The sequence below is a fragment of the Oryzias latipes genome, chromosome 3 (genome assembly GCF_053564925.1).
Source record: "Oryzias latipes strain Hd-rR chromosome 3, Olatipes_Hd-rR_3.1".
NCBI lineage: Eukaryota > Metazoa > Chordata > Actinopteri > Beloniformes > Adrianichthyidae > Oryzias > Oryzias latipes.
The window spans coordinates 27,978,758-27,999,764 of record NC_136239.1 but is presented as its reverse complement, the minus strand read 5'-3'; the positions used below and the strand labels follow the sequence as shown (position 1 = coordinate 27,999,764).

The window sequence follows — 21,007 nt, the reverse complement described above, 5'->3', positions numbered from 1 at the left end:
AGAGCAAGAATGTATGAATGTGAGAGAGAGAATATATGGATGCGTAAGAGAATATATGTATGCGAAAGAGAGTATATATGACTGTGAGAGCAAGAATGTATGAATGTGAATGGTTCAGAATAAATAATGTCTTATACGGCCCCTCATAGTTTATGCATATTTTTCATCGTTTATAAGCAACGCTTACGTAAATCTTACGCAACTTTGCGTGATTCTTGCAAGATGGATACACAAATTTGTGGCTTTCCACAACCGTTCCACATACGTCCACTTATATCTAGCAGACTTTTTCTGCATGTATGCACGTTTGCGGCGCACATATGTCAAAATTACGTAACTGACGCACAGATCACTACTGAATTCCAAATAAACAGCGCAATAATCCCGCACAGTTCATGTTCTACATTGATTTAAGAGTTCTTTGCTTGGTTTATTTGGACTTCCCCCGGGGATTTTCGTATGGCTCATTCGTGATACAAGTGGGAAAATTTAGACCACAGCATTTCTCACTTTTTCCACGTATATTCACGTATGACCAATTTTCAACAGTGGAATACGTGCAAAATGTACGTAGTGACACGGCCTTGATGTTCAGTGGTGACCTCAGATTGGAGAGACTCAACGTTGACATAGATTATTCTTTATGAGTTTGGACCATTTAAAGAAATTGCTTTTTGTTTGTTTTCTTCTAGAAAAAAAAAAAAGGTCCACTTTGATTTTCACCTATTACTTTACCCTGTCGATGGTGTGAAGTTGATAGGTATGATCGAGAGGAGGATATTAACACCTTTTGAAATTTAGTCCCCCGCGTGGCATCACAGACTGATATATATAGAGGCTCTTAAGTTGTTAAAGTCCTAGTGCACTCAATTAATCTTTCACAGATGTGAACATGCCAGCAGGTTCTGCATTGCTGTGTGACAGTCACATGATTTAAAGAAGACACTCTGGGCTCAACATCGAAGCAATCGGTTGGATTTAAACCACAACTTGTTTGTGGCTTCCAACTTGTGTAAAAGTTTTAAAAAGTTGGTTAAAATCCTTTAGAACATTTTTTTATTTGTACTTTAAGACAAATTTAACAGCTCATGTTTCAAATAAAAACAGAAAAAAGGGCTTTTTGAAAAAAGGTCAGACATCGCATTTCAATAATAGAGCTAAATATGTTAGGAGTTCATATTCATATTTACTGATGGACGTACCTGAGGCACTAAGATCCCCAACAAAAATCCTCCTGCAAGTACGAAGTTATCTTTCACCCACGACAGGAACGCATCAGTGCAGCCCACGACGTAGATGTTATCAGGGTGCTGCAAGAATGCCATGTGTTTAGGAATGAACAGGAAAAAGAGACAATGAAAGCTTTGCTTTCACAAAAATGGATTATATTCAATTTATTGATTAAACTTGCTGCAGTTTTAGGTTAAACTTGTCCTTTGGTATGCTGGAAAATACTCTGTAAGGCTATGGTGACAAAGACAACTGCCACAGTACGAGGGGGAAGCATCGGCAGAATCTTCAAGATTCTTAAAGCAAGTGTTCTGCTTTAAGGAGTGTATGGAGGCTGACTGAGCCCTTACCTCTTTTTCCAAAGCTTTGTAGCCACAAAAGGTGTTTACCACTTCACCAGGCTATTAGAAAGAACAGACAACAGAGGAGGACAGCGTTAAAAGAGAAACAGAACTGTGTATGTGCTGTATAACATGGAGCTATCAGGAGGGGAACTTTGTGGAAGATTATCTGCAGAAGCACAACAGGAGGTGGACTGTCCATGAAAAACCAACCATAAGTGTTTAAACCATAAGCACCATAATCGCAAGTGAACTCGACAGTTTATGAAGCCTTTTTATTAAAAAAAAAATAAAACTTTACAATCTGCATACTGGTAATTATGTGATTTCTAGGCTGTACTGGACTTATTTTTCTATAAAGGTTTGAACATTGAGTATTCAAGCCGAAAGAAGTGTTTAAATGTTAATGCTTGTCTAAGAAAAGTGCATATAGTTTGCATTGAAGGGTTTTACACCGTAAAATAGATATATTACAAAAATAATAATAAAGTTGTATACTTTGCAGATTATGTCTCTTGCTGGATATTCTTTTAGCGTAATACACGATAAATGACCACTGTACAAGAAAGCTACTAACTAGCTTCAAATAAGACATTTATGGAGTGATTTTTGTGCCATTAATCTAAGCACAACACTGTTTTGAGCGTAAAACTTAAAACCTTTGAGTGGTTTGTGTTTTTAAATTATAAAATGTTAAATATTATAAGAATTACTAAAAAAAAAACCTTGAATATATGTAGTGCTGTGGTGGTAAGGCCTACCTTAGAAGTGAAACAGCAGGTGTGCGGGACTCCACAGGCCAGCGGGCCGGGTGCAGAGCAGTTGTGATACATATTGACTTTCCAGTCCTTAAAATCTTGTGCCCCACAACAGCGAAACTGTCAGAGACAGAAATTCAAAGCAGGGTTTAAAGAAACAGCTCAAAAGTGATAGGATAGATGGTAAAATGTGAATCCACAACAGCACAGTAAACATTATTTTTGCTGTGCTGGAACCAAGTATGGAAGATTTTTAAAGTCCCACTACAATCATCTTTTCATCTTTTGTAAAAACGTTCTCAGCGGTCTTTTAATTGGGATTATGCAGTTTTTAGTCAAAAAAAACCTGTGCCATTTTCTAAGACATCATTTCTGCAGAGCAGCATGAATTCGTCAGAAATTGCCCTTCGAGTTGTGGAGGTGGAGTAAGCCTAACTTATTTCCCATCATCCCTTTGTTTACACCCCCTCTCGCTAGCTTATAACCACTCACAACTCCGAGCTAACGTTAGCGGTGCAACAAAAAATATCTCTGCTGTCCAGCAGCTTTAGAGTTTAGAGCCAGATGCCAGCTCAGACGAGGAAAATGAAGACATACATGGATCTATTTGTCTGCAAGTGGATCCATCAGAAGGGAGCGGAGCAGGGAGCCTGAGGCCTGTCAACTGGAGTTTGTACATCACAGATACAAGCTTTTTCCCACCACATTTTTTTCGTCTGCTTGCGATTTAAAATGATTTGAATAAACAAACACACTCAGAAATGCAGTTTTATGCTTAATTTTCTTTATATATGTCCTCCATCGTGAGAAAAAAAACACAAAAAACATAAAATCAACAAAAAACATGGCATGGGATTGCTTGTGTGCATGTTTTATTCTCTATTTTAAGCATCTCTTAATGCACTACTCAAGTTGTTCATTTGTTGATACAGAACACTGTAAAGTATAACAAATCTCAAACTGTTTACAACAAAGCCTGATTCTACTGTCCAATCCTTCCAGTGGGAAGCTTTTATTTCACACTCAGTCAACATTTAAAAGAAAAAAAATAGAAAAAGAATTGTTTCCTCCAAAATCATTAAACCTTGAAGCCATTAACAAGAAATTAAGGCTGTTTTATGTTTCTAAGCCCACAAAATGATAACACCAAAGGATTGTTTTTGGTTGCCTTTTTCATCATTAGATGCAATCCCTCGGGTAAAGGAAAACATCATTATTTAAGGGAAGACTAAATGAGCTCAGATAAAACTAGTTATGGAAGACGAGAAGCTTTGATTTTTTCTTTGAGAAAAATGGTTGGCTTTGTTTTTAACTCATCTTTTCTCAAATCAAGTCGTAAATGATCAATACATTTGTATTGCTTTACCCTTTATTTTGCTGCTCTGTTACGGTCTTTAAGGTTTGGGATTAGCAACATTTTTGTTAGTCATGTTTGTTTAGGAGATTTGCCTTTTTAGGGGGGAACTTTAAGCGTTACAGTAACATCCATGGGTTACACATAGATAATGGGAAGTAGGAGAAAAGGTAAAGATGTGACAAACTTGTGCAAACCAATTATTTCAATGCACAGCTCATTCCATATAAATATGGAATATCCACTACAGAAAACTAGAACATGTACTCTTTCAGTTTGTTTATAAATCCGCATCAGAATGCAAAAGCGTTACAGAAAGTCCTCAATTCCACAGTATTGGCTCAGATTGATTGTTACTTTTTCATATAATCATTTTATTGAGGGAGAATGTGAGGAAGAAAGATCGGATGAGGCAGGAGATAAAGACTTACGAGGAATAAATGAATAAATATGAGGTGGCTCTTCACCACGCATTGTAATCAGTATGCTGATAAGACGCCTGTCTGCCAAGATGTTGTTCCTTTCGTGTCTGCAGTCTGCAGAGCTTTTCCCTCCCACCCCAACAGCAATGGGTCAGAAGTCAAATAAAAAAAAAGAGTGACAAAGCAGCAAAAACAATACACTTTTGACAGAAACCACAAAGATCAAAAACCAGGAGGAGCAGTGTTTCATGGTGACATTTTAGATTTTCAGGCTTCTTCAGAGTTGTGGGGATACTGCTCAAAAAATGACCTAAAACTTGTGGATCTTCAAGATTTTCCTTCTTTGCTCTAATCTTAACTGGTTGATAATATTTTTTGAAATGAAAATACTCAGAAATAAACATGAAAAACAATTGGCTCAAATGACATGGGTTCCTGCTATTAACGGGTTATCAGTCAGTTAGATTGACTGTGTGGGCAGCTGGCTCAAAGCGTGGGCATCCCTTCTTCTCAGCATTCATTTCACTTGACAGACTGACGACAGATCGAAGAATAAACTCCTGTTGCCACAAAAACAACAGAAAATCATTTTAAAAATCCATCATATATATATATATATATATATATATATATATATATATATATATATATATATATATATATATATATATATATATATATATATATATATATATATATGCTGAAGTTTTTAATAAACATGACAGACTTGTTCACTGTAGATATTTGTGTGAAAAATGATGTGAAACTCTTACTGTGTAGGTCTGGAATTGACTAGAGTATTAGCAACAAAACAGAGCTCTTGTCAGCCAGGATAGCAGAAGATCTAAAGTAACACAGTGGATAATCCATTTCAACAGTTGACTGAAAGACTGTCAGTGTTGCAATCACCTGCTGCCTAATGGATGGACGGTTGTGTAGAACAAACAAATAAATCAGGACCTATGAGGCTCAGAAGAGAACACTGCTTAATAACAGGCTAATAAAGTGTCTCATTCTTCAGAGATGATCACATCCCATTAACAACATTAAAAAAGACCTGGCAAAAATCCTACAGGTCTTATTAGGCGAACAGAAAACCGATCTTGAAACAAACAGGATTTACCCTTTAAATTATAACTGATGTTCCTGGATTAAGCTGTGAGACTGTTGAAAGTCACTCAAAGATAGGATTTGGTTGCATTCCAGTGGTACCAGTACAAATACTTTTTATATTCTGCTCGTAGGTTGTAAGACCTTCCTTGAAACAGTTTTTCCTCCCATATAGTGGAGCTGATGACCTACCTGTGGAGGTATGGAAGTGCTTAGGAGAGACAGCAGTGGAGTTTCTAACGAAGTTGTTCAATAGGGTTCTAGAGAGTGAGAAGATGCCTGAGGAATGGAGGAGAAGCGTTCTGGTCCCGATCTTCAAGAACAAGGGTGACATGCAGAACTGCAGCAACTATAGAGGAATAAAGTTGATGAGCCACACAATGAAGCTGTGGGAAAGAGTAGTGGAAGCCAGGCTTATGAAGAAGGTGGAGATTTGTGAGCAGCAGTATGGTTTCATGCCCCGTAAGAGCACCACTGATGCCATTTTTGCTTTGAGAATGTTGATGGAAAAGTACAGAGATGGTCAGAAGGAGCTGCATTGTGCGTTCGTAGATTTAGAGAAGGCATATGACAGGGTGCCGAGGGAGGAGCTGTGGTACTGTATGAGGTCGTCTGGAGTGGCAGAGAAGTATGTCAGAGTAGTTCAGGACATGTATGAGAGAAGTATGACGGTGGTGAGATGTGCTGTAGGTCAGACAGAGGAGTTCAAGGTGGAAGTGGAACTACACCAAGGATCAGCTTTGAGTCCTTTTTTGTTTGCTATGCTGATGGACAGGCTGACAGACGAGGTAAGACAGGAATCTCCCTGGACAATGATGTTTGCGGATGACATTGTAATTTGCAGTGAGAGTAGAGAGCAGGTGGAGGAACAGCTAGAGAGGTGGAGGTTTGCTCTGGAAAGAAGAGGCATGAAGGTCAGTCGTAGTAAGACAGAATACATGTGTCTGAACGAGAGGGATCAAGGTGGAAGCGTTAGGTTACAAGGGGCTGAGGTGGAGAAGGTGCAGGAGTTTAAGTACTTGGGGTCAACAGTTCAGTGTGATGGGGAGTGTGGAAAAGAGGTGAAGAGGCGAGTGCAGGCAGGTTGGAGCGGTTGGAGGAAAGTGTCAGGAGTGTTGTGTGACAGAAGATTGTCAGCAAGACTCAAAGGAAAGGTGTACAAGACAGTGGTGAGACCAGCTCTGCTCTATGGGTTAGAGACGGTAGCAGTGAGACAGAGACAAGAGGCTGATATGGAGGTAGCGGAGATGAAGATGTTGAGGTTCTCCTTAGGAGTGACCAGGTTAGACAGGATAAGGAACGAGTACATCAGAGGGACGGCTCATGTTGCCTGTGTTAGCGACAAAGTCAGAGAAGCCAGACTGAGATGGTTTGGACATGTTCAGAGGAGGGACAGTGGATACATTGGTAGAAGGATGTTGGAGATGGAGCTGCCTGGCAGGAGGGCAAGAGGACGGCCAAAGAGGAGATATATGGATGTCTTAACAGAGGACAAGAAGTTGGCTAATGTTAGGGTAGAAGATGTCCATGATAGAGTGAGGTGGAAAAGGATGATTCGCTGTGGCGACCCCTGATGGGAAAAGCCGAAGAGAAAGACAAAACTAACAATGAATGACAAAGAAAAGAAAACTGCACATGATTGAGATTAAATTTCTGTGTACATTTGTTTACTCTTTGGCAGGTACAAAGGTTTTGCTTTTCTGCAATAAACGGTGATCCCTAGTTGTGAATATATATATTAATTAAATATACCCATTCAAGTAATATTTCAAAAAAGGTATTCTTCCTCAAGTCTTGTGGTTTATTGAAATGCAAACCGCAGAGCTTTAAATTGGATTTAGTTACATTTAAGTCTTGCTGGGAAGCATTTCTTCTAAACAAAACTAATGACTCAAAACTTTATGATCTTTTTCATCTGTGTATATAAAAATTTGTTTTCAAACACTAAACCTGATCCTCTACTTTTAATGTGAAGCAATCATTTTGTCACTGATAAAAAATGTCCTGTTCATTATATTGTTCTGTCAAAACGTCACCTTTTGAAATAGGAAGCAAAAAATTAACTTAGAAAAACAATGGATCACATTTATGTCCAACAGCCATGCCGTACAGGAAATTAAGTGTCAGTTCAAATGTCTCAATGGCTTTGATTTTTGCAGAACTATAAGATCCCTTGCTCTATATATCAAAAAAAGTGACTCATGTAGCAACAGAATAAACTAATAAATAGCATACCCTCCAGCTATAAAATGATTATGAGGCAGTGTGCCACCTTACTAACCATTACCAACATCTTTTCAAATTTAAAAACAAAAAAATGGACCAACTGGTTTGGTGCACTAAGACATTTGTCTTTATTAAAATTTCCCGTTTGATTAATCTGACACTGTAATTGTGGCAGCCTCCTCTTCCGCTGTGCTGAAGACAGATGCAGGCATGGCCACTGGAGAAAAAGGTCCATTAGTCAGCTAGATATTCTTCTCAAGAGGCATTCTCTTCCTTTCTTTTATACATTTATGGTTTAGAAATTTTCTGTTTTTAAATTGCATTTTTCACTTCTGAGAAAAGTCTCTGGCTGAGAAAACAATACAGAAAGATCTAAATGGCCATTCAAGAATAACTGGACAACCTTTCTTTAGTACCAAGGAGGGAATAAATACTGTATTTAATCTATTCCTTAGTTGCAGGAGGAACAATATAGCCCTTTATTGTTTTCAATTAACTGTAAAAACTGTGAATTATTTAAAAGAGACCCAAAATTATCTTATATGTCTAACAATAGACATGTTATAAAAAGGTCAGAATTGAGGTTTCTGACAAACATATGAGAAGAGATCATTATCTATATTTAGTGTTGTAGTTTTAAATTTAGAGATCTCTCTTTAACATTGTTGTTCACCTTTCAGCATATCCCCTCAACGGTCGCCACAGCAGATCAGCTTTCACTGACCTCAAAAGAGTTTTACACCAAATGCCCTTCCTAACACAACCCTGTATTATATCCAGGGTGGGGACCGGCACAGGGAGACCCAGAACCGGGCCCCCTCGTGGTACATAGTTAGGAAGTAGCATGAAGGGTCTTGCCTAAGGACCCACGCTGGATTCAGCTCCTCACGCCCCCTGGGAAACAAACCCTGGTTTCTCGTGCATCAGTCCTGCATGCAGCCAATTAAGCTATCCAGCCACCGTCTCCCTCTAACGTTATTTCAGTTATTATTATGCTTTCCTTAAAAACCTTTTCTGCCATATTCCAAGTGTTCCCGCTTACATTCAGATGTTGGTGTTTAAATCTGTATTTGTGCTTTTCAATCAACACTTCCTCCTCTAAGTTTCAGTGCTCAAATCTTCCTCTTTGCTGTTGGTTGCAGTGGCAGCATTTAAAATGTTGGATCTTTGTTCTTGTGCCTGGTTTCTGTACGAGACAGACCAATAATTGCCTTATCTGTCATAGTGGGAACAGGTGATTTATTTATTTTTAGAGAGAGAGAGAGAGAGAGAGAGAGAGAGAGAGAGAGAGAGAGAGAGAGAGAGAGAGAGAGAGAGAGAGAGAGAGAGAGAGAGAGAGAGAGAGAGAGAGAGAGAGAGAGAGAGAGAGAGAGAGAGAGAGAGAGAGAGAGAGAGAGAGAGAGAGAGAGAGAGAGAGAGAGAGAGAGAGAGAGAGAGAGAGAGAGAGAGAGAGAGAGAGAGAGAGAGAGAGAGAGAGAGAGAGAGAGAGAGAGAGAGAGAGAGAGAGAGAGAGAGAGAGAGAGAGAGAGAGAGAGAGAGAGAGAGAGAGAGAGAGAGAGAGAGAGAGAGAGAGAGAGAGAGAGAGAGAGAGAGAGAGTTGCTATAATAATGAAGTGTTACTATGGGGAAAATCATGTGTTACACAAAAGCTTAATAGTTTTATTTAAGAACTTGACAGAAAACATGCACTGCTAATTATGCAGAGCATCAAACAGACACATTCTACTTTTAGGGCAGAATTAAAAGAGATTTTATTCCTGATGACTTTTTTTGTAATTATTTAACATCTCCCAGAGGATGTTAATCTGACCCATTTTATTCACAGAAAATGATTCAGCTGAAAGATGACATGACACATACCTGATATGAAATGCAAATAGCCAAAAATGATTTTCTTTGAGGCTGTCTAGAGCTTGATGGGAGATAGAATACACATTAACATAAAAAAAGTTCAAGAAGGAACTCCTACGTAAAAACTAGGAAAATCACTTGAATAGATGGTTTATACTCGGCAAATCATAACACTCAAGTGAGGATTCAGCAGAAAATAAATACATCTTCTAGTTGTCTGAATATTTGCAATTTAATCAAAACACACAAAGTGCTGCATTGAAATTCCTGTCATTATTCCCACTCTCCTAGTCAAAGTTCTGCTCATATGGTTTCCTCTGAGTCGTGTGGGAAATGCTTAAATTCAATTCTGCTGCATAACACTTGAGACAGCCAGGAGCTTTAGAGGATAACGAGAAAATATTCTAGCAAAGAGTTTTCCATCATATCGAAAATAGTGTTTGTTTTAAAATGTTGGGATGTTGAAACCCCCGAACCACAAAAGAAAACGTAAGAAAAAGCAGGATTAAAAGTTTTTTGTTTTTAAAAAGGAACTGTAATTTCTAGAGTCAAATTCTTCCCCATTTATTTGCCGATTTTTGAGAAAAATCCAAACCCTTCTAACATCCTCTTAAAGGTTAAATGCAAAGTATTTAAATGTTTTCCTATAGAAATAAAAAAACGTGCTGGGATACATTTTTTTACCAGTTGAATTGGATTTTGATGAATGTTAAAGTTGAAAAAGACCAGCTTTGGCAAAATATTTTTAAATCAATTTCAATTAAATTCAAAAATACTTTCTTAAACCCCAATAGGGAATAAAAAAGGGTATTAGTTAACCCTTATGCTATCTTAGAAGACCCCACCCTTACAGTTACCTGTTCTCCCTACCATGACAAAGGTGGATAAAGGTGGAAAGAGTTCATGTAATCCATGGACACCAGTGAAGATCACAAATCATTGAAGAAAAAAGGTTCAGCGCCCTGTCTAGTGGGTCTAGATGACCCAACTCCCAATGTTAAAGTCCCTAGGATAGCACAAGGGTTAATTTTTTTTTTTTATACTTCACTAAAGCTAAAGTTTAGCTATCGTCTAGTAAATGTATATATATATATATCAATAAAAAGATTGCAAGGCTTACGAACTTCAAGGCAGACTTTAACAATCAAGGCTGGGTTTCATACATGACACCTTAAAAGAATGCCTCAGAAGAGACAAAGACACTTCTATAAAGTTCATCCCGGTTATGTTATACAGGCACCAGTTTTAGGTCAGGTTTAGATTCAGATTTATAGCGCTAGTGCTTATAACTCATAGATTAGCAGACCCTAAAGTTTACACAAACTATTCACATTTAAAGATCCACACTCATGAAAACTTGTTTTTTTGGTGTTTTCTTAACCTGTTTTTGTGGCATTTTCCCAATGATTGAAGACATAGATAAAGAAAAGTATTTCTCTATATAGTCGTTGTGAATCAGATGCACACAGAAAAAAAAAAGCCATTGGAAAAAGCTTGTAGCTGTTATGTAAAAGCTACAATTGACAAGCCTCAAGCTTACTGCTCCTCTCCATTCCGATGAATTGATCCATGTACGTCTTTGCTTTCTTCATCTGAACTGGCATCTGGCTCAAAACTTTACGGTTGGATAGCTCCAATATTGCTTGCCATTTTTGTTGCAACCATTATGTTAGGTTGGGGTTGTGAGGGGCTGTAAGCTAGATGGAGTGTGTAAACAGATGGATAATGGAAAGTGGAGGTGGGCTTACTCCATACAAACAGTGATTTTTTAATGAACTACTAAACTATGTCCTAGAAAACAACTGGAAACGCTTGTACAATAGATCAAAAGACGTTTAGTGTGGTTTAAAACAAAAACATTTTTCTTCTTAGTGGATGGAACTTTCTTTTTTTCCTCTGCCTCAAAGGAATTGACAGTCTTATTGCAGATGGAACAAAAGACCTTCTGAGTCTGTCATTCCAGGGACAAAAGTCTTTAGCTGGACGTGCTCCTTTGCATCCCAAAGATGCAGTGTGTGCAGCAGAACCTGTTCTGGTCTTTTATGGATTCCAGACAGTCCAGCTGCCAACCGACCACCTGACCGGCCTAGATGTTTGTTTTGAGAAACTTTAAATGCCCCAATGTTGATGAAGAAAACATTTTTCTAATTTGAGCTTCACTCATAAACCTGGTATTAAGATTTCCATTTAGACCAACCGCTGCTCTTCAAATCTTTGTGTAAAATTTTCAAAAGTCTGTTGGAACTTTGTGCTAGTATAGATTTATTTTTAGTGAAAAATCACCAAAAGTCGACAAATTCAACAGCAGGAAAGAAACTAATTGAGTTGTTCAACACTGCGACTGTGCATCTGCTTTCAGTTTTACCCTGCTCCAACACACACTCTGCCTGAAGCCAGACATCTCCTCTTTAGCCTGCATCAATGCGATAGCACATTCAAACCACAGATTTCCACAGCAGAGGAAAATAATTGATTCTGCATTCTGCAAAAACCTATGCTTTTAATGAACACGTATCACCTACAACACCTGCTACATTAAAGCAGAAATGCAACTTGAATTTAATGATCATCTGGATGCTGTATGATTTGTTGTATGATATGTAATTACTTCCAAAACTCGTGCACAGAAACACAAGACACATAGAATGAGATCTGCCAGAGGAAAGCTATCGCCCTGAAGGAGCACACAGCTCTCGTTTGCATCTTTTGGGATGCTGGAGAGACCATCAAAAATGTATTTTACCTTGTATAGCAGGTTATGAGAGGAGGGCCCCTTGTACTTTTTCTATTATGAAAAGGACCATATGTCACTTTAAATTAGTTGCACCTATCAATAGGACACAGATTTATCATCCTTTTCAAAGTGCACCTCAGTTTATCCTATAGCAGTAATGCATGTTGCTATCTTTTATAAAAGGTTGTGTTCCTTTAAAGAAGCAGGATTTTTGTTTTCATATTCCGCTTTAAGTTGATTTAGTGGCCCCTAAATCACAGAGTCAGTTTTAGTACAAATGTCATGTTCTTTAATTTTAGTCCTTTCATTACTGAGAAAGGGGCTTAAGCTGATTAGCCCTGTGCCATCACCTTAAAGGTAAATAATTTTTTTACGCTACTTTCAGCATCGACACACACACATAAGTACTGTAAGCTAAACCAAAAAAGGACAGATTTTTTATTTCAGTTGAGTAACATTATTTGTTTTCTTTCCCACAGGAAACTAAATAGAGTACTATGGAGCAATGAAAATAAATTTAGGACAGAGTGGCAAAACCCATGTTTACTCCAGCAAACCGGTGCACAGCTGGGACACAACATCCATATCCCTCATTTGAAGCTAAATGAATTGAAGGTGTTTTTACACAGCCTCTTCTAAGTCCTTCAAGCACACACATTACTGTAGAAGCAGCTAAAAGGGAAATGACAACAACAAATTGAGCAGCTGAAAACCGGAACGTGGATCTATCTGAGCTATATGAAGATCAAACAGCTTACAGATCAGAAATGTTCCATTACAATAATATATTTTCTGCTCACAGAACTGTTTGTGTTCCATTATAACATGCACATACAAAGCAAACAGCCTTTGCTCAGACAGTGCCAGTCAGTGGAGGCCATTCAGTTTGCTGTTTGATCAGTCGTCTTTGATCACTGTATAAAGTTTTTGGCTCAGAGTTCAGCTTTGAACCAAACAAACCTGCTTTAGACACACAAATCCATAAATCTGAAGTCATGTTTTCTATCATGAGTCTTTAGGTTATCATTAAATTTTGGAAGATATTCTCAATCAACCTTCTTGGTAAATTGTCAGCAAGAGGTCAACACAAGAGAAAAACTGGGTTCCCCAGAAAGGTGTGAAGAAAAAAAATTGCCCAAAATGTCAAAAGTTTTTAATCAAATTTTATGGTTTCTATAGTGCCAGGGTTAGAAAAATGTTTTGTTCCAAGTAACAAACACAAACTTTGTTGAGAAAACAGTCAATACTAATAAGTATTAATGCTTCAAAAAGGCAGCTTCCACGTCAACATGCATACCAGGCCAACAATAGAGCTCTCAGAATTTGTTTGGTCCCAACAATACCTAGGTGTGTGTCGTGAGCCAGCTGTATAAGCTGAGATCGCAGAGCTGTGGGAATGACAAGACGATGGGATCCACGGATCAGGTAAGCATCTTTTTCAGGCAGGTCTGCTTGGATGCGATTGTAGGTTAAAAGAGCTTTTGCATTACGTGGTCAGCCATCATGAAGATAAACTATAACCTGTTGCAACACAGGACAGTCCAGGCAGGCCTGGATCAACTGGTCTTTGGTGACAGCAGCAAAGTCCACATTAGCCACCAGTGCTACCATGTCCAACTCGTCGTGTGGTGGAGGAGGAGAGACAGGTAAACCAGACAAACAGTCAACCAACAACGTTCTCAAGACCTGTCACTAGTCCCAGTTGGTCAGAACTATTTTGGGATTCCTCGAGGTTGTTGGCAGAAGCTGTGTACTGTACAGAGACCGAAGAATGTGTTAAAGTAGAAGGCACAGCTGGAGAAAGCACTGCTGCACTGACCCGGCCATCTTTGATAACTAGGTTCAGAGCATTGAAAAGATCCAAGCCCTTTAACGGGTTTCCAGTTGACACCATATCCACGTTTATGGCACAGCTTGTCCCATTAGTCACTGTCAGTTCCAAGCAGCCCAATACAGAAATAGGCTCTCCTAAGTAAGTAACTAATCTTCTTATTGCTGTGGTAAGTGGGATTTGACAATAATGTTTCTGGTACAGGCACATAGGGAGAATGGAAACTGCAGATACAGTATCAACCAGGAGGTCAACAGTAATTGTAAGTCCCTCAGGTGCACGCATAGAGACTTTGCACATCAGACTGCTGTTAAGGCTGGTTCCGTCCTCTTCTTAAACAAGTACGATTCGATTACAGTTCGATTACACCAGTTTTCTGTAGGAATGCAGAGGCATAGGGGTTTGACGATAACCGCATCACCGCACTTTCTTTTGTTTTTAAAGTTCTGCATATGGGGCGTGATTGGAACATCAATAAACACATTGAACACATTCATCTTTGCTGATAATTTACTTTTTCTGCTAGTCCTGTGTTCAGACTTCAAGGGCTTCTGGGGGAAACCTTTTATTACTGTTCTCCTTCACTCCCTGTGCCGCGCCTCTAGCCTCTTGAGCTGCTCGCTGCACACGCTCCCTCTACTTGCACACACCAGCGCTCAGGGTTTCAGCAGCACACACACATCCTCATTCTACAACAGAAGTTTCCGTTTCGCGAGGAAACACGACTAATTTACTGCATTTTAATTATTCATTTCAATTGTATTTATTTCCATTACAAGCTGCGTGCGTTCTTGAGTGCGCGACACGGCCGCCCGCCAGAGGATTTTGTGTGTGTGTGTGGGGGGGGGGTTATTACTGTTCTCCTTCACTCTGTAACACCAAACATGAACACGCACTGTTAGAGTGCGATGAATATAACTACATGTTTTGTTTGAGAACTATTTTGTGCAGCAACGTCTCTGTATAAACAAAGGCGGGGTTCTTCATGGGTGTCAGGCTCATGGCTGCCGGAAAGGTGACAAAGTGTCTGCAGTCTGTTTGTTACTGGACAATATACAATATTCTGAGAAGATGTCTGTACCAGAGAGCACAGGTGAAACTCGCGTGCAGCTCGAGAGCGGTCCGCTGCAGAGGAATCAACACGCACCCCAACACACTTGTGTGCGCTCCTTCCTCCTACACACGCATCGTGCTGACACACATACACATAGTCATAGTCTATATAGTTAGTTCATTAGTTAGATAGGTAGTAGTTAGTTGTTACTGTTATTTGTTAATAAAGAATTTACGACGTGGTTGCCAGGGAATTTTGTGTGTTTTTTTTGGGGGGGGGGGCTGCGGTTAACGGCGACACAGTGCCCACTGTTGGTTCATCACCGCGGTGATCAAAAATTCCACACCATCACAGCTCTACAGGGGCAGCAAAATTCCCAGCCAAGCCATTCCTTGTCGCCAATATGTTGTGTTGTTAAAAAAAAAAAGCCTGCTCAGTTAACAAGATCCACCTTTAATCTTCTTCTGCCGCTTACAAAATAAATGCTACAACACATCTTTGGTCATCTCCACCTACTGGGTAGAAGGTGTAATGGCACTCCATGACACCACCACAGAGTTTCATCGATATTGACAGTAATATGGTTTTAAATGCAAAGACATACCAAGTAGCTTCTCCTGGTTCTCCTCTGTTCTCGCCACTTTACATTGACTAGAGAAATTGAAAGGAGCGTCTCCTTACCTTCTTTTGAACATAGTCCATGATGTTTTTGAAGTCCAGGTCATCATAGTAGTTCTTCATGCCCTTCCGGGCAACCTTGCTAAATACCTCCGTTGTCTATAAGAAAAGAAAACGTGTTATTTTGTCTGAACGGCACTAAGGTTATACCACTGCTGAAGTCTGAATATATACAATCTAAAAGCTACGGAAACGAGACCTGTGATAGAAGAAGATGCCAGAGACACTCAACTGGAATATCAATGCACATAAAAACGCTCACATCCAGCAGCCTCATTCTGGCGTCACTGTGAAGTCCGTCTCCAAAACTGCATTTTTTAACGGCAGATTGTAAAACCTGAGCATATTACCAAACACTGAACTAAATGACTTTTTGATAGAGCAAGTTTATTTGACAGTACTGTAAAACCGTCATGAGAATTAAGAGTTTATTCAAATTTATTCTCAAGGAAATGGGGGAATAAAAAGTGAAAACAACAGCAAAAGTAACTTAACCCCTGTGATCGTACATGGCTGGATAGTTCCTGCTGCTGTAGGCAGATGCCGTTAGCTGGACAGGTTAATATATATCAGGAGAATTAAACCCAGGTAGTTAAAACTATAACAGAATCATTTTTTTTAATGCTTTTGCATCTTTTGTCTGAAGTTTTGTCTGAAGTTCCTTTGTAGTACGGAGTAATATTTATGCCACCATCATTTGTTATGTTTGACTTTTATGATCCCTCTCATGTATAGACATAATTGTCATTTTCTTTGAAAGACAAAAACAAGTAATGATTACCAAGATACTTTTATTACTGCACAAGCAACAGTTATTTAAAGAGATAATTAGACAAAAACAAAAGGCAGAAACAAGACTTGATTTTTTTCTCTTTGACACAGCTTAGGTTTTAAGACATTAGACCTGCTTCTCAAAGACTAATTATAGACAAATTTATTTCTCTCAGTAATAGACAATAGGTAATTGTAGTTATGTCAACATAATCGCATCTAAAATTGTACAATACATGAAAAACTTCTCAGGAATGACTCAAATCATAGAAAGTTAAGACGTCATTCAGTAATTTTACAAACCATTAACTGTATTATGCTTTTCAGTTTCCAAAAAGACTTAGAATTTTTTTTCTGCATTATGCTTAATGCACACCCATTTTTAGAAAGGATAATAGCTCAAGTCTGTTCAATCTTTATATGTACATGTCCAGCTTCCTGTCCACTTTATAAAATTACATTTTTGTTCAAAACCTTCTGAATAATGAACTACATGACTCCTACCAGATTAGAAGAAAATGCCTTTTCTCTTCTCAAGCTGTGAGACTAATGGCTCTAGACAAAGACTTCACCAGGACACTGCAGATCTGACAGGAGCAAATCTGATAAAAACCATCCCTACTAAAAAACAAACAAACAACTAATTTCACTTATTTAAACATGTTTTTTTGACAATAGTACTATTTTTTGTGGCAATGGTCAGCATGTTTCCATTTTAGGAAACTCATAAATTAGGAAAAAGAAATACATTTTTCAGTTCATTATGTGTATTTGGTTTATTTATGTGGAAAATAAACCAAAACTATCAAAACAAATGTTACAATCATGTTTCAATTCATGTTAGAGGGTCTTTTTCCTTTGTGCTTTTACCTCAATACAGTTGTCAGAGCATTTGGCCAGCACAGTCCAGGCCTGCTGTGTTACATAGAAAGCAATAATGACTAACTGCCCCAGGCGCAAAAGCGCAGGAAATGCAGCTCTTTGTCTTTCTGAGGGAGGAAGTTAGGTTTCAGCACTTTATGAAAAGAACCATCGACTGGTTTAACTAGAAAATAATAAAGCACAAACAAACTCCTCAGTCCGAAACTGCCAAGAGATTCAGTCTTTTATCACCTGAAGTGACTGACATTTTAAGCAATCCAGAGAGTTGAGGGAACACAAAGAACGAAACCAGAAAGCACAGTTGGATGTGCGTGATTCCACAACCTCAGGCGGTACTGCATGAAAGACTGCCGTGTCATCGCAATCCAAAAACCTCTGGGATACCTTTGAAAACCACTGAAGCTCAACACAGTCCCTTATCAACTAAGACACTTTGTAAATGTGTTATTAGCCTATAGGTAAAAAAAGAAGTTGGATCTTTACAGATTAAAAATAAAAAAAATGAAACATTTAAGAAAAAACTAAGCTGTTTTTAGAAATGGGCACATTTTGGGGAAGTGTTATTTGTACTTTGTATGCAACTTTGAAATGTATTCCAAGTAAAAGTACAAGAAGTTTTAGCTTGGCAATGGGAGTGAATACCAAATTTATTTTCTTAAGTAATCTGATTTTTTAAATAAATCACCTAAAAAAAGAGAATCCATTTCCCCTTCAGATATTGGAAATAATCTGATTATGAAAAATCTGATAAAAACATCAAAATCTTCCCCCAATAATCTGATATTTGTATAGACGGTATCTTTTTATCTATTGAAAGGGGCATAATCACAATTTCAGTGAAAGACAAGGGGCTGATCTCTTCTTTTTTAACACATATCACATACTCTTCATGCCCATCAGCTTCCATGTTAGGGTATTTCCAAGATCATAGCGGTCTCTTTCATAATGCAGATGGGACTACATTTTAAAAAGAATAAAAATTCACAAAAGAGACTCTTAAACACCCCTCACCAAACATACAAGTATTGTCCAGACAAAAACAGACACGTTTTGTGATCATCAGATAAAGTGCGTGTAAACTTGTCAGATCGGATTAGCACATTTATCTGATTCCTCCCAATTCTCAGAGGTTTGTGGTCATGTCAAAACGATGTATTTATCAAGAGATTTGCCACTCAAATACTAGTAGAATAAAGGATAAAGTTGTTGCTCACCTTAAAAATGTTTTCTAAGTTAATTGGAATGGCCGTTTGGTTCCATATTCTTAAAGTGATCCTGTTTTATGTTGAAAACTCCTTACAGAATAGAGATATTTGCTGTTTAATAGTGTAAACATCTGCAATAAAGCTCTACAATGGATTGGCGAAGGATCATAGTAGCTGAGTTTACTGGATTGAGTATTCAATATCAGCAAATGGTAACCTTTAGGTCCTGTTGGCTGACCTGTGTTCATTCATGTTCGTTCATGGTCTGGCTTAAGAAAATAAAAAATAAAATTAAAAACAAAACAAAAAACTCAGAGATTCATGTATCTGCTGTTTCAAACAGTGCAATTTCGAAAAGGTTACTCAAAATGCTTACTATAAAAATGTCGTAAAATGTAAAAACAAAAAGCAAACAAACAGATTTTTTTGCAGGATTCAGGTATGAGGATTCAGGAACTGATAAAGGAGTTGAGCTCACCTGGGTGCGAAGCACCAATACCACGATTCCACCAAGCAGCTGCACGACTAAACACACTGCCAGGGTATACATGAACTGAAACAAAACAACAACAGAATACATATATATGAAATTATTTGATGTGTCAGACAGGTGCATCACAGAGGGTCTTTACACATGCACTTCAGTAACTTGGCTTAATTAATGCTATATCATGGTCTGGATGAATACTCGATTCTGATTGGCTGCTGGATGTGGATTAAGTAAGGGTTAATGGCCGACGAAGTTTGCATTAACAGAAATTAAAGCACGACGTGGACGCCTGAACCAGCAACCAGCAGCTCTTTCTTCAGGTTGACCCTCCTGAGGATCCTCAGGAAGTGAAGACGCTGTTGGGCCTTTTTCATTACCTCTGTAGTGTTTGAGCTCCATCTGAGGACTTCATCAATGTGCCCACCAAGGTCCTTGAAGCTTTGTACTCTCTTCACACCCGACCCATTAATGACAATGGGCTGCAGATCTGACTTCTTTCCTCCTTCTTCCTTTGACCCGCTTATGGTCACTTACAAATGAAATAAATATTCCGCTGTTAGTACTTTATTCTTGTTATTTTTTTGGTTTGGATCACTTCTTTCACAAAAAGCGGACCATTTGTTACGCATTGTCACGTGACAACCGTGACAACTGTGACAACATGCCCCTTGCCGGCTCAGCCGGCGCGGACCTCGACTGCAGCGGCAAAGAAAACGATATCTCTATGCTCTATGCTGATCGTCATGATCAGCATAGAGCATCAGATCAGAGAGAAAGTTCACCTCTTGCTGCTTGTTTTTGTCCAGATGATGAAGCAAAAGGTAGTTTTAAAGAAAAAGCCAAGCGTAGTGATATGGAACATTTATGCTATGTGACCGGAACTCCTTTATTAGGCATGCGGTTATCACTGTACAATATCACTTTTTAATGCACACCCAGCAGCCAATCAGTATCAAGTATTCACCCGGACCATGGTATAAAAAGTGATATAACACAGCGATACCACGGCTAAAAAAGAAGTTCCGATTACATAGCTTAAATGTTCCATATCACTGCGCTGGCTTATTTAAAACAACCATCGTGACGTTCAGCTTGTAAATCGCTTTCCTTTTCTGTTGCAGTGAAGATCGTAGATCAGAGCGGCAGAGTGCGTTGCCACTCCGCAGCTAAATGTAACAAACAGTTTTTTGTGTGAAAAAAGCGATCCAAAAAGAAAAAATAACAATAATAAAGCACTAAAAACTGATTGAATATTTATTTATTTTGTAAGTGACCATGGTATAAGTGGGTTAATGGCCTTTGACATGTGCATTATCAGAATTAACGCATAATTAAAGCCGTCTAAAAATGTTCTCTTTTAATAAACTTTAAAAGTCAGTGCTGAAATAGGAGGACAATCAACTATATGATTCCATGACTAAAGCTGCAGGCTGGCTGTTCACGATAAACAAACTCCCCTCAGCTTCTCCCTGCTTGCTTAGTGTTGTCTCTCATCAGAGTAACTACTTTCTTTCAATTTCTTCAAGAAGCCCTTGTGAAAAGCAAATACAAATCCTCATGTGCCAATCTCCATACTGTCCCGAACACTAAAACCAAAGTCAATGCAGTAAATTTAATGCTGACATATAAACTATAGGGAGGACCTTTCTGTGTGGAGTTTGCATGTTCTCCCCGTGCATGCGTGGGTTCTCTCCGGGATCTCCGGCTTCCTCCCACTGTCCAAAAACATGCTTCATAGGTTGATTGGCAACTCTAAATTGTCCATAGGTGTGACTGTGAGAGTGAATGGACGTGTGATTGAGGATATTCTACCCTGCGACAGACTGGCGACCAGTCCAGAGCATCCCTTGCCTACGCCCGAGTGGCCGGGATAGGCTCCGGCAACCCGCGTGACCCAGAAAGGGAAAAACGTTCAAGAAGATGAATGAATGAATGAATGAATATAAACTATAGATTTATGCAACCATTTTATATTTGGAATATTTTATCACTTCACTGACATCATAGGCAGCAAAATATATAGTGTTCTTTCCTATAGTTTAATGTTAGCTTTGTTTCTATTAGGCCTCA

At 38.7% G+C, this 21,007-nt stretch overlaps 1 protein-coding gene across 1 annotated transcript in view; it reads right to left on the bottom strand.

The window, feature by feature from the left end:
- tspan15 (tetraspanin 15) overlaps positions 1–21,007 on the bottom strand; it is a 37,224-nt gene that overhangs the window by 8,999 nt on the left and 7,218 nt on the right. The window contains exons 3-7 of the mRNA XM_023953536.2: positions 18,926–19,000; positions 15,593–15,688; positions 2,333–2,449; positions 1,581–1,631; positions 1,203–1,310 (exon numbers count right to left, since the gene is read on the bottom strand). Coding sequence (XP_023809304.1) covers positions 1,203–1,310; positions 1,581–1,631; positions 2,333–2,449; positions 15,593–15,688; positions 18,926–19,000 — 447 coding nt within the window. The remainder of the gene's footprint in view (positions 1–1,202; positions 1,311–1,580; positions 1,632–2,332; positions 2,450–15,592; positions 15,689–18,925; positions 19,001–21,007) is intronic.